The 14,555-nt window shown below is 45.0% G+C and overlaps 2 protein-coding genes across 6 annotated transcripts in view; one reads left to right on the top strand and one right to left on the bottom strand.

Moving 5' to 3' along the window:
• The window catches only part of FARS2 (phenylalanyl-tRNA synthetase 2, mitochondrial), a 453,696-nt gene extending 447,684 nt beyond the window's left edge, over nucleotides 1-6,012 (bottom strand). For 2 of the 4 annotated variants that reach the window (XM_061194789.1, XM_061194791.1), the window contains exon 1: nucleotides 5,710-6,012. The gene's annotated coding sequence lies outside the window, so the exon portion shown is untranslated. The remainder of the gene's footprint in view (nucleotides 1-5,709) is intronic. The other 2 variants (XM_061194790.1, XM_061194788.1) reach the window with 2 other exon arrangements.
• A 72-nt stretch (nucleotides 6,013-6,084) lies between these two features.
• The window catches only part of LYRM4 (LYR motif containing 4), a 128,933-nt gene continuing 120,462 nt past the window's right edge, over nucleotides 6,085-14,555 (top strand). Inside the window, exon 1 of one of the 2 annotated variants that reach the window (XM_061194786.1) lies at nucleotides 6,085-6,542. In XM_061194786.1, coding sequence (XP_061050769.1) covers nucleotides 6,457-6,542 — 86 coding nt within the window. In that variant the 5' untranslated portion in view covers nucleotides 6,085-6,456. The remainder of the gene's footprint in view (nucleotides 6,543-14,555) is intronic. The other variant, XM_061194784.1, reaches the window with a different exon arrangement.

Here is a 14,555-nt window from a genome sequence, read left to right as displayed (position 1 = left end):
CCTGAGGGAAGCTATAAACACCTTTAGATAATCATTTTAAAAATTATTTCAATTTCCTCCACAAAATCACTTTTTAAAAAAAAAAAGAAATGTATTTATTTATGTGGCTGTGTCAGGTCTTAGTTGCGGCATGTGGGATCTTTTGTTGCGGCGCGTGGGCTCTGTAGTTGAAGCACACGGGTTCTACAGCGCAAGGGCTTAGTTGCCCCATGGCATGTGGGATCTTAGTTCCCCGACCAGGGATCTAACCCGTGTCCCCTGCATTGGAAGGTGGATTCTTAACCACCGGACCACCAGGGAAGTCCCCAAAATCACTTTTATTACAAGCACTTCTTCATATGAAAATCTCATCCTTAATGAATTACAAAATGTTATTTTTCATTCAAAATCATCATTCAAAATGTTATTTGATAAAAATACTATTTTGCAAAAAATAAGAAGAAATACTGGCTCTTTTCAAAGGACTCCTGAAATTATCTTCACATCTTCCACAGAATGTTTTGCTAAGGCCAGTTCTGATAAGATATATATTCAGGCCTTTGTATATGCAAAATTAGATTTTGATTTATAGATTTACTGTTAGGGTTTGAAAGAATAAGGCACATATGTCACAAGAAGATGGGCTGGATGGGGCAGGGAAATGTCTTGGTGGAGGGTCAGCTGTCTCGTATTTCAAGATCAGGGACAGAATCAATGCTAAAAACTGCTTAAGGGAGGAAACGTTCAAGTACAGGATTTATTTTCCCTTAAGACAAGGTTCTCCCTCCTGTAAAAGGGGCCAATAAGGAGAACTTTGCACACACCTGGCCCATGTTCATCTGAGCTGTTCCTGGAGCACCGGGATGTGGGGATGGGAGGTGTTCTTCCTGAAGGTACTCACATCGTCCTGCTAAATGAGGGCAGTGCTGGGAAGAACTGGCAATGGGTCACGTGCACAGGGGCAGAAACATGGCTGGACCTTCTGTACTCCAGTCAGCCGTCTGACTTGGGCCGATGGCAGTGGTTCTCCATCCTGATGGCGCCCTGAAACCCCTGACACTTTTTAAAGACATTACTGCTGGGCCCCCAACCCAGAGCTTACGACTGCCTTGATGTGAGTGGAACTAGAACACTGGTATTTGTGAAAGGTTCTCGGGTGTGTGCTGTGAGGCCAGGGTAGAGGACCAGTGGGCTAATGAAACCAGTTATCCATCTAGCAGCTATTGTGACCTGGGAACAACTACAGGGACACAAGTTCAGTTGAAAACAGATCTGACCTCTTAGCCCAGTCTCTCTCCTAGACACAGGTAGGAGAGAGGGGAAGGCAGCTTTTGAGAGAGATGAGCTTGAGCTTACAGACAGGCAGACAGAAGGCAAAGAATTAATTTGTTTAAAAAAACAATTCCTATAAGTGACATTGGATACACTTTATACAAAATCAATTGTCAATTTTACTGCTGTTTCCCAAAAGTAAGGCAATACTTAGTCTCCAATGAACGGAGCTCCAATACCTGGTTACTTTCTAAAATTCTCAAGGAAAAGATTTTAAGTATATTTGAAAAGAGCTGCTACAAAAATGTGAATCTCTCACACACACGAGTAGACAACCTAAAACAGGCACTAAGTCTTTTCCAAGAGATGTTAATAGAAAAAAATGTAAATTTATCTTAAAAGACTAGAAAGCTACTATAAAAATCAACATTTGAGATTCTCTGAATATTTGTAATACTTCCTATATAAAGAAGTTAGCTTTGGAAATAAGTGAGAATCTAACTAAACTAAAATTCAAATATGACTAAAATTTACCCATGTTATCCAAGAAAACTTAATAAACTTCAAACTCCTGAAGCTGGCTCTGCAGACCTTCTGTGAAGCAGTGCAGCATCGCAGCCAGTACCACAGCTGGACAGAGCACACCCCAGGCCCAGGCCCAGGCCCACCTCCTCGGATTCCTACCTGTACAACTGGCTAAATAACCTAGCCTCTCAGCTTCCCTTTCCTTAATGGGGGTAAGAGCTGTCCTATTATCTGTCCACTGAGATCTTATAACCTAGAAGAAATGGACAGGTTTCTAGAAACATACAGCCCACCAAAACTGAATCAAGAAGCAACAGACAATTTGAACAGGCGGATCACTAGAAGTGAAATAGAACCCGTAATTTAAAAAAAGCTCCCTGCAAAGAAAAGGACCAGATGGCTTCACTGGAGAATTCTACCACACATACAAAGAACTTATACCTAGCCTTCTCAAACTCTTCCAAAAGATTGAAGAGGAGGGAACACTCCCAAAGTCATTCTATGAAGCCACCATCACCCCGAAACCAAAACTAGACAAAGACACTACCAAAAAAGAAAATTACAGGCCAATATCTTTGATGAATATAGATGCAAAACTCCTCAACAAAATACTAGCAAACCAAATCCAACAATACACAAAAAGGATCATACACCACAACCAAGTTGGATTCATCCCAAGGTCACAAGGATGGTTCAACATATGCAAATCAATGTGTTACAACACGTCAACAGAAGAAAAGACAAAAACCACATGATCATCTCAATAGACACAGGAAAAGCATTTGATAAAATTCAACATCCATTCACAATACCCCCCAAAGTGCGTATAGAGGGAACATATCTCAACATAATAAACTACTAACTCTTGGAAAACAGGATCAGTATTTGATGTATAGCCCTCATGTAACCACAAGAACTGGGACTTGAACTACCAGCTGGTCAACTACTTGTTGAATGCAGAGGTAAAGAAATAGGATTTCAGCGCTGCTAAAATAGAGGATTCCAAAAATAGGGTTTGAAATAAAAGTCTACCAACACCTGAAAACCTAATCTGTATTTCAATAGCTCAGATGATAAATTCTACTTCACTTATATGAACTAGCCAATACATCAAAGAAAAAATGACTTATCCCCAGAACAGAGAAAACATCATTAAAATAAGCCAGGTAGGGACTTCCCTGGTGGTCCAGTGGGTAAGACTCTGCGATCCCAGTGCAGGGGGCCTGGGTTCGATCCCTGGTCGGGGAACTAGATCCCGCATGCATGCTGCAACTAAGAGTTCGCATGCCACAACTAAGGATCCCGCATGTCACAACTAAGACCCGACACAGCCAAAATAAATAAATAAATAAATATTTTTAAAATAAATAAATAAAATTTAAAAAAATAATAAAAATAAAGCAGGTACAGGGCTAATCACGTCTGCTCATCGATGGTCCCTCTCCCCACCACACAGAGTTCCCTGAATGGATCCTGCGCCCTGTGCCTCCTTGCTTTGAATGTACACTACAACCTGTAACTCAACACATTCTCCAGGTTCGCCCTCTGGCTCTCACTACTCATTGTGGAAATACCTTCTCTGATGGAATGCTTTCCCTTGAGATCAAAGTCCTAGTTGAATGTCCCTCCTCTGTACTCCCCTAACACTTCGTAATATTACCCCTATCATAGCACCTGTCAAAAATAAATTGTTACTTTGCTTATCTAGTTCACACTGCTTATCTAGTTCACACTGTAACGCCACCATGTTGTAGAATGTATGGCTCTTAGGAAGCATTCAGTGAGTGCTGAAGGAAGGAATGAGGAAAGGGCCTTCAGTTCCCTGTTCATCTCTAAAAATGAGGGAGCTGATGTACAAAGTCTCTTCCAGCTTCCTATTCTATTAGTGTGAAGGACTGATAAAACCAAATGACGATTATGTATAACAAAGACTTCGATCCACATTTGGAGTAGAATAACTTCTAAATCGTAACATCGCAAGTTGCTCACCTATACAAGATTTTCTTTACACATCGTTTTAATATTTAAACCGCAAGACAATAAATTGCTGTTATACTGCTTGTTATGGTTGGAGAAATTTCTCTTCAAAAATCATTCAGTGCTCAACAGCAATCCTAATTTTAATATAAGGTAATGCATGATTTTACATAATGAACTATAGGTCATAACTATGGATGGGTGGATATTAAAGAAATTTTTACATTTTGAGGCCTAAATGGTAGTAAGTGGGTTACTCCTAGTTTATAGTCATTACCTAAGAAAATACTCTGCCCAAAACAGAATGCATATTAAAGGACATATGAGTAAGGTCTATCCTCAGCTTCTCACCCAATCCCACTTTCAACTTCAAATAGAGCTTTTCTTGAAAATAGTCATTGCTGCAAGGAAGAAATACAAAAATGGAGATTTAGCTTTGGAATGTGATTTTTTATTAGTCTTTTAAGGCAATGATACCCAACATACTGGCAAATTATTTCAAATAAAATAATAAAAGTATTTTTTGTAAGGACTTAGCTTAGAATCAATTAGGAAGCTACCACTTCTCTAACCTCAGCTATTCCTTGTACTAACAGATGCCTAGACTACCCAAACAAACTAAACTTTCGATATTTATTTGGAAAGTTTTATTTGATTACAACAAAGTTAAAATCATTTAGATATGCTAATTGTATACATTAATGATTAAATTGCTTGATAATTAGACAAACAACTGTATATCATAATTATTCCAACTTCATTTTCTAGACGAAAGCAAAATATAATAAAATAATGCAATCCCCACTGTCTTTAAACAAGCCAAAATAATTCTTATGTTTTTTCTTCTAACTTTGATAGCTTTCTCTGTTTGTAACTTGCATTAACGCTGTAGTTTTCCTAGGTGCCACACACCTAATTTACATTATCAGCATTCAACCGTGTATCATATTAAGAGAAAACAGTTCTGCATCTTTTTCTATAATAATGTAAAAGTCCTTTGGTCTTGAGTCCTTTGAGTAATGCCAAAGGATAAACTCAAAATATTAAAAACCCTTTCAATAAACCTGAAGCAAGACTTGCCCAATGACCTGATCACCCTGCAGGAGTAACAGAAGTTTGGCTACTCTGTAAAAAGCCTTATGTTGAGACTCACAGATGTATGAGACGTTAACAAAAATCGAACAGGAAACGTAAAAGGATTTTAATAAAAGTATTTTCTCTTCCATGCCTTTAAAAAAATACCACTGCATTACAACGGATAACATAACAGGTATAACAAGCACATGTGGATGCAAGGACCCCAGGTTACAAGTACGCTAAAGTGCAGTAAGGCCAGAGAAGTGTCTCCTGCCCTTAAAGTTCCTGAAAATACGAGGTTGCTTTGGCATAGAACAAGTAACACTTCAAAACAAGATAAACTTAAAGAAAGGAAACACAACCATAACTCAGTGGTTGGAAAAGAGATGGATGTGAACGCGCTCTTGTTTCTTACGTATAAAGTTACCCCTCGCAGTGTTTTGGAGGGGAAAACGCTGGCTCTTCCCCACGTCGGTTACATACACAAAGATTCCAAACACAGGACAAGTGCTTTGCAAACAAAGTAACTAGAACCAGCTCAGGCTTCCCCGCGCCGGGTTCTACGTTCCAGGGTCAGAACCACCAACTGTATCCCCCCGGGTAACAAGGTGATTCAGAAAAGCTGGCGTCTTCAGAGAAGGGAGAAAACTTAGCCCGGAAGAGCGTCAGGAGAAAACTTCACTCAGCTTCTTGCTGGGGTCTGAAAGGATCCCAACAGAGTCCTTAAACCCCTCAGGTTTCCCCAATCAAGCACCCTCGCCTCCAACCTGGGCCACACCAGATCTATCAGACGACAGACGTCTGCGGACGCACGGAGAGCTGACCACCCCACGAGAGGGACCCACGGCCGGGGCCCTACGCGCGGACGCGCCCACTCACCCGCCGCTCCCCGGGAGACGGGAGACCAGCCCGGGGTCCAAGTCCTGAGCGCGGCAGGCTCGCCCCTCTCCGGGCCCGGCTCCAGCTCACCTCGGCGCGGCCCGCCTGGGCGCCGCCATCTTGACCATAAAGGGGGCCTCGCGCCGGAGGCCCCTGAGCGGGTGCCCTGAGCGGAGCCGGAGCGCCGGGGAGGCCCAGGTCGGCGCCCTGCGTCCCCCGAGCGCTCGCGCCCCGTCCACGCGCGACGAGCGTCCCGCACGCAGCCCCCGACCCAGGCGTCCGCGGAACCGGCGCCCCGCGCAGCCCGCACCGCGGCTCAGGCGGCGCCGAGGGCGGCCCGGGCGGAAGAGCGGGCGCGGGGCGCGCGCTCGGTAACCTGGCAACGCGGAGCAACCCGGCGTCTCCGGCGAACCCCAGCCCTCCACCGCGAGGAAGCACGGACCCCCCGCACCCGCCGCGCAGCCCTCCCCGCCCCTCGGCCGCTCCGCCCGCCGCTGCCCGCAGGACCCCGCGGCGGGGGTGGCCGCCGCGAACACCTCCCGCCAGCGCCGCCCCCTTAGCTGCCCGAAGCCCGCCTGCGCCGCCACGCGCGTCCGGAGCTCACCTGGGTCGGGGCGCAGGCCGCTCCCTGCGCCGAGCCCCGCGCGCGTGTCTCGCTCGCGCTTCCCGCGGCGGCGGAAGTTTCGGGAGTCGCGTTTAATTCGGGACCTCGGCGGAGAGGACCCCCTGGGTTTTTTTTGTTCCAAGATGGCAGCCTCCAGCCGCGCACAGGTGCTGGATCTGTACCGGGCGATGCTGAGGGAGAGCAAGCACTTCTCCGCCTACAACTACAGGTGAGCGGCCCGGGAGGTGCGGGCGCGGGCGCGGCCGGGGTGCGGGAGCCGCTGCCCCGCGCGGCCGCCTGGGCGCCCCGAGGGGAGTCTCCCTGCCGGCCGGCGTGGCCCGCGGACCCTCGGGGGGCGGCCGGGGGATGGCCCTTCGCGGGCGAGAGAAGACGTTCGCGTCTGGTGATGTGTCCCCAAGTCGGACGCTCTGCGCCGGGAGGTCCGGGAGGTTCTGCTCCGGGAACGCGGTTGTGGTGTCTCTGCCTTTAAGCTGGATGCCAAGGTGCAGGTGCTCAAGTCAGGACCAGTTTGTTGCATTTATAAGAACTTTCCGTAGAATCGGAAGACTTGACGGTGGAAGTGACCCGTCAGTAGCTTGTCCACAGCTGTGTCCACTTATCCACAGCTGAAGGCTCTCTCTAGTCATTCCTTTCATTTCAGAGGTGTCTTAATTAGCCTTTTTGGTTGCCAGGATCCGTTCTACTTGGGGCATCGGCGATGGGGCGGGGTTTGTGAGGAGGAGACGCAGGTAAAGGTAAAGGAAAAAAAGGGCTCGCCAGCTTCCAGGAGCTGAAACGTTTATCCTGGCCTCACCAGATGGGGATCCAGCTTTTAGGATCTTAGCAGCAGGAGAATGAGAATCTAAACTCTTGCGTCCTTAATGTAGCGCCTAGCTTTTCCACGCCTGCCCCATTCTCATGTTTGATCTTGAGTCCCTTATCCTTACTCTTAATATGTCTTTTGTCTACTTCAGAGCATCTGCGTTCTTTTCTGCTTCCTTATAACTTCTGACTCATCATGAATGTATGTACCTTATGGATTTTCTCTCTGCATCCTTGTGGATTGGGTGTCTTCTCCTAACTACCTGAGCCTCTGAGTTTGAGCCATATTCCCAGAGCAAGAATCTGATAAGGCCAGCTCATCACTTCACACCAGGTCTCACCTTCCATGATTGACCAGCCTGTGGATTGGGTTTCCTAGGAGCAGAGTCTGCGACCCGTGGAACAGACCTGGTTGGGTAGCTGCGCTCACACTGGGTGAATGAGCTGGCAGGCCCTATGATGGGTAGACCCAGTGCAGTGTTGGTTATCAGACACTAAACCTCTCAAGCAGTGGCTTTCTAATTTTTAGATACCTGCATAGAAAAGGTACTCATCCTGTAAATTTGAGAACATCTGGGTCACACCAATGAAGTCATATCCAACTGGTCAGTAGTTAAAAAAAAAAAAACAAACATTTCTGGGAGTGCATTGTTTCACTTAATGACTTTGGCTTTGGAAGTTAAAGTTTGTAAACAGCAGATATACTGGTGGAATTTTAAACAAAAAAATTAACCAAGTACTTAGTACCAACAATTTAACCAAGTCTGTTGAAAGAGCCCACAAAATACGCTTGTGAATAAGTGGAAACCAGTCATTTTCACCACAGTCTGGAAGACAAATTTTGTCGTTTAATTTTACTGAAAATAAACAAGAACTGCAGGTAAGTCACTCAGGGCTGTACCCTGTAGGCAGGAAGTAGAAATTACATGGTAACATATTTAGAAAATAATGGTTCAGATTATGCTTTGAGTAATCCTTTTGAGCTAAATTTATTATCCACAAATAAATGTATTATCCAAAGGAATCTGGTAATCACTTTACACTGTTTCCTGAAATCATGGCCCTAAAACCTGAGATTTCCCACTATTATCTCCTCAGATAATAAACTGTTACAAAATATGTCCTTCTTTTGTTTTAAGCTGTGTTTTGTGGATTCCAAGGATACCCCCTCCCTCTTTACTTCTCTTTGGCATGCCCGCTAATCACCTCTGTCTTGAGTTCCTCTGCTTCCTTTGAGATTCATCTCAATGTAACCTTTGGAAGGTTTTCCTCATTCTCTTCCTTCTGCATTCCCCACCCCCATTCAGACAAGTCCTATTACTACGTATTCTTTTACTTAAGTGCTCCCAAACACTCCCAAAACTACTTTGCCCAGTGCCATAGCAGCCCCTGGAGATGGAAAGATGAGAGCGCTGGGCTCAGCAAGGCACCTACCATCAGTGGCTTTTTTACGAGCCTCTGTGGGACACAGTTGTAGAATCATTGTCACAAACTGTGGCAAGTGCCGTGACAGGCATGCATAGGGTGTTGAATCAAAACGCTTCCCAGAAGATAGCGCTGGATCAAAGGCATGAAGCAGCCTGGTGTGCTCGGTGATGTCATAGAGTAGAATTCTGCTGGAGAGTTAAGTGTGATTTGGGGGTGACAGAAGGCAAGACTGGGCCGTGATAAGGAACCTGGACTTTATTCTTAGCTAACAGGCAGCCAGTAAAGAGCTTTAAGCCATAAAGTGACACGGCCAGACTTGCCTTTTAGCTAGACCACTCTGGCAGCAAGGTAGAAGATGATTGTGAGGGCCAGATACAAGGACCCCAAATGCGAGTTGATTAGGACAGTGCTGAGGAGAGATTAGGGCCCTAGTGGGGGCAGGAATAGTGGAAGATAGAGGAAAAGGTACCTTCGATCAATAATTAGAAGGTAAAATTGTTAGATTTCAATGAATGATTGGATTCAGGAGTAAAGAAGAGAACCCAAGCAGAGTCTAAAAAGATGTCTAGGTTACTAGGCAAACTGAGGCACAGAGGTTAAACGTGAAAGTTGCACCATTAACTGACTTAGGAAATACAGAAATACCTAGTCTTGTGGAGAGAAGAGTTTTCAGTTCATTTTTGGAGCATCTTGAGTGAATGTCAGCTGGGGTCCCCAGCAGAGGCAGTTATTCACATGAGACTAAAGCTCAGAGGAGCAATCAAGCCTGGAGTTGTCATCACCACGCACTTGCTGTGTGACCCTGGGCAAGTCACTTCATCTCTCTGCTCTTCAGTTTCTTAATCTATAAAATGGAGGCGATGATTTATCTGTCTCATAGGAGATAAGGTTTAAGTGAGTGAATACGTATGAAATGCTTGGAGTTGTGCCTGGCACAGTAGGCACCGAATAAGTAGAATTCTTATCATAAGTGGAATTAAAATCTTAATATTTGGTAAAATTTCCAGGAAGAGTATTTAGGGCAGTGGTTCTCAGCCAGGGCCAGTTTTATTTGACAGTGTCTGGAGACATTTTTGGTTGTCACAATTTTGGTGGAAGGATGCCCCTGGCCTCTAGTAGTCAGAGGCCAGGGATTCCACCAAGCTCAGGACAGTCCCCCACAGGAAGAGTTTTCCGGCCCCAAGTGTCAGTCATGCCAAGATTGAGAAATCCTAGTTTATGGTGAGAAAATTAGTGCGCTTAAGATGCTGTTCTAGAGAACATCAAAATTTGAGGTGTTGGCTGAAGAAGAGCCCGTGAAGGAGGCCAGGAAGACGCAGTCCAAGTACGTGGTTCTCAGTGTATTGGTCTCAGGATCCTTTTGCATTCTTAAATGTGACTGAGGGCCCCAAAAGCCTTGTTTATGTGAGGCATAGTTATCAATATTTTTCATATTAGAAGTTAAAACTAAAACATTTTAAAGCACCTATTTTTAAGTAAACTAATAAACCCATTGCATACTAACCTAAATAACACCTTTATGAAGAATAACCATTTTTCTTCCCACCCCCCCAAAAAAACCACTGCTGACAGTGACATTGTTTGACATTTTTGCAAATCTCTTTAGTGTTTGGCTTAATGGAAGACATGTGGATTCTTGTATTTGTTTCTGCCTAAACCTGTTGCTATATCACACGTCATCTAGCCTCTGGGAAATTCCTCTGTCCACTTACAAGAGAATGGAACTGAAAAAGGCAAATAACTCCTTGGGATGATAAAAATACGTTTTCCCCGATGGATCCCCTGAAAGGTCTTCAAGACCCCAGTGGTCCCTGGGCCACACTTGAATGACCCCTGTGGAGTTTAGGAAGCGGGGAGAGGGCAAGCAGAGAGAGCAGTGTCACAGAAGCCAGAATAGCTGCATGTTTGGGAGGGTGCTGAGGGCAGGCCACTTGCTTTAGCGAAGTCCAGTAAAGGAAGAGGGAAGTGTCCCCAGCGAAGGGACCTCTGGGGACCTCTTCCAAAACAGCATCAGTGAAGTGGTTAAGACAGAGCCAGAGTGTGGGCGCTGAGAAGTGAACCAGAAGGAAGTAGACGGCTGCAGTGCGTGTAGACCGCCTCCCCTCCCCCCCCCCCCAGGCCTGGTAAACATGCGGGCGTGGGGCTGGCTGCTAGAGCACGGCCACACAAGAAGTGACAATCCGCGCCTCTGCGGGCCCAGGTGGCGGGCTTGCTCACCGCAGAAGGCGGAACACTCCCTTCTCCACCGCAGAAGGAGGTGAATTTTTTTTCTTTATTTATTTTGGCCGCGCCAGGTCTTAGTTGCAGCACACGGGATCTTCATTGCGGCATGCGGGATCTTTTAGTTGCAGCAGGCGTCTTCTTAGTTGCAACTCTGCAGGAGGTGAATTTAAGTTGGAATGTAAGAGGACAGGAAGTTGAGGTGATGGATGCCGTGCTGACAGCTGGTTTCTGGATAAAGTGGAAGATAATCGGATGTGGTGTGTTCTCATATTTATTACACATATCACACCATTAGCGTTGTTGGTTTACTTGTCTTTCAGCCATTTGTCCCTTGAAGGCAGACATTCCACCTTATGTCTGCATTCCTGGTGCTTAGCACAATACCTACCTACTCTATGCTTATAAATACTTGTTGTTGAAAAGCAGGAGGAAATTGTATTCAGAGGTAATAATTTTTATCAGCCATTTCCCACTACTGATTAAAAATGTATTTTGTTGTAAAATGTGAGAAAAGGCAAAAGCAATGCCCAAATGCCACTCAACTGAGTGTCAGAACTCCTTCATCCCTCACTAAGTGGTTGAGTCTTTATTACACTTATTGCACACTAAGCGTTGTGTTGAGAGCTGCAAATCAAAATGAGCCTCCCGTTAAGGGTAGACAGTGGTGAGTAGCATCAGAAGTGTGGGCCACCTTGAAAGTGGATCTCATTAGGCGTGCTGTTGGCTGCAAGTGACAGGAAACCTTCACACGGTGCTTACATAAGTTGGGGGTTACTCTTCTCACATGGAAAAGGTCTAGAGTACGAGGCTGCTCGAGCTGATACAGCAGCTGGATGATGTCAAGGTGTCTTGAGTCTCAGGTTTCCTCTCATGCTTATGCCTGATGGTTGCAAATGGCTATTAAAGCTCCAAATATCATATCCTTATTGAAGGCAAGACAGACAAAGAAGAGCAACCCCAACCGGGCATGAGTAGGCTTTCTTTTCACGAGGAAAGGGTAGACTTTCCTGGAAGCGTCCCAGCAGACTTCTGGTTATATCTTATTGACCAGAACTCAGTTACATTTCTACCACTAGCTGAGCAAGGGGCTGGGGAACTAGGTGCTCATCTAGCGCCTGCAGTGGGAGGTGACAGAGAAAAGCACCAGGGGTGACTGCTGCATCCGCCAACAGCTGGCTTCTCTGCAGGTAGGGCACGTGGATGCAGGTGGAGAACTCTCCAGGTGCGCATGGCAAGGCGCTGGGGAGGTGAAAGGCACGGGGCACGTGGAAACCAGGGGCAGGCAGTCGTGGAGCCTTAGCTGGCGCTCCATCCCAGGTGAGCTCGTGCTGGTGAAATAACCGGCTAGTAGTGAAAAAGATCTGGCAGAAAGGTGAGGCATAGAAAAGGTGAGCAGTGGGCTAAGTTCTCACAGCTGGTCATCAACAGAAGGGGAACGAGAAAGTTCCAGGGTGCTGCTTTTCCACAACTCTACCCTCTTTAGTAGAAATCTCCTACAAGGCATGCATCCTCTGTTTCGGCCTGCAGAAGTTCTAGAAACATCAACCCAAAGATACTTATTTTCACAGTTTCTTCTTACAGCTGCAGCAGCTAAATAGGCTCCCCCTGGTTTCATGACTGGTAAAATTACTAACTGTTGCTGAGTGTCAGCTCTCAGTTACCACGTGCTGAATGCCACATTATGGAAGTCTTTGACTGCGGTCTAGTGAATGGACTAAATACCGACTCCTATTTAGGAGTCTGTTCTCTTTCTGAACTGGAAGCTGAGGGCCTGGAACCATGAACTTGTCAAGAAGTGGGGACCCAGGCATGTGTCTCTGCTCACTGTTGCAGGTCTTTTCACACCAGCTACCTCTGCCGCTGCGTGTGCTGCTGATAGATGGAGAACGCTAGGGTGAATAGTACCAGCCCAGCGTGAGTGGTATCAACAGCAAGCACCTTTCCCTTTCTAAAATGGGACAGCTACACTGGAGACCTAGTGCCAAATATTCCTTTACCCCAGAACAAATGGGCAAATCAGTTTATGCCTAGTATTGCCTGAGAACCCGTAGCATATGTATTACAGCACTAGGGCCCAGGGTGGATACAAACACAGGGTGGCCCTGCTGTTACAGGACTGTCGTGTGATGGGCATAGGACGTGGACACACAAGAACAGCTCAGGAAACTGCCTTGTACACAGAGGAAACATGCGAATTGACATAACGTCCAGACACTGCAGGTGTGCACATGTAGTGGCAGAGGCGCTGTATCGCACAGATACCATACAAATGACATTGTAGGGATTGCTTCAACCTTCTAGGCCTAACTTCCACTTCAGTTTTAACTTTAGACGTCTCTTCTCCTTTAGGAACTTAAAATCCTTAAATATGTTCTTCATTTAATAAATGTAACCCCTACCTCCCCACCAGGAAAATCTTTATTCTCAGACTAAAACCTGCCTTTAAGCAGAAGTTGCTGATGTGTGAGAAATTCCATCCTCTTGTTCTTTGTCACCTTTTATCCCTTGACTCAATTTAGGGCCTCACAGACTTGTCACCTGGGACAGCTGTCAGGCTGGGGAGCGTAAGATGTTGCATTTTGCTTCTTGGCTTTCTCAACAACAAGATTATTAGGATTTTTTTCCCCCCACGGTAAAAAGTTTTCCCTCTTTTTAAGTCATGAAATGCCTGTTTATATTGTGAGGATTCGGAGAAACCACAGAATTCTGTAATAAGCAGCCAAGTAAGAGCTTTGCCCACCGTAAAATGTGGGACAAGTCACACCTCTCTGTGAAAACAGCTCTAACTTATGGCTATGCAAGAGCTCCAAGGAAGTGGGGAGGAATACAAGAGAAGAAGACTATTGTTACATTTTCTAAGTTCTCCACAAAGTAAGTCTTGAATATGTCCTGAATTTATACCAGTGGGTTCCTCTAGGGCCACCTGCTGTTACCTGATCCCTTGCTTCCACAGGAACGAGAGGCAGTTTACTTGTGCCTCAGAAAAGCGGTTTCTTAGACTTTTGAAAGATGGATTATTCAGTATCTTTAATTATGTTTGGAATTCCCCTCCCCCCCAATTTTTTTTCTTATGGTTGCTAAGTTCTGCCATGTTGAGTGATGATGGTTTTGAAAAGTAAGAAAAAATTATACAGTTAACTTAAAGAATACATTTGAGATATTCAGCAGCCTAAATTTGGAGGGAAGTGTTAAAAAATTATTAGATCAATGTCATTGCTGATTTATTGAGCTTAGTTTATAAGAGTTTCCAAATTGCACTTATTCTATTTATACTTCACCCTGGCCCCTAAAGCATTTTAAAACTTATAAAAATACATACAGTAAAATGCAATAACATGAAATAATTGTTATAATTTTAAAATAATAAATGAGAATCAGGGCAAAGGGAAAATAAAGGTAGAGAATATAACAAAGTGAGGTGTAAAGTTAGACCACAAAATGCAATTATAAGTCAATAGAACTTCCTTAAAGTCTCTGTATTTTGTACTGTAGTAGGGTAATACTTTTTTTTAATGCAAAGTGTACTTACAAAACATTCTCTTAGGAAATTGCTATAATATAATGAGCATTATAGGAAACTGACTGCGTCTTAAGGCCTCACATCAATAGCTGTGTGCAGTCTTTGTTGTGGATGAAAGGTACTTAAGGTCCTGTTACTTCTCCTTTGTGACCCCTTTCCTGACAGACTGAATCCCACTTCATCAGGTAGTAGGTTTTTGTATATGCCTTAGCATTTATTTTCTCAATTAACTGGTACCTAGCCAATTTA

Source organism: Eubalaena glacialis, chromosome 7 (genome assembly GCF_028564815.1).
Source record: "Eubalaena glacialis isolate mEubGla1 chromosome 7, mEubGla1.1.hap2.+ XY, whole genome shotgun sequence".
Lineage (NCBI taxonomy): Eukaryota > Metazoa > Chordata > Mammalia > Artiodactyla > Balaenidae > Eubalaena > Eubalaena glacialis.
The sequence above is the reverse complement of the archived record's forward strand: the minus strand, read 5'-3'. Positions and strand labels throughout refer to the sequence as shown.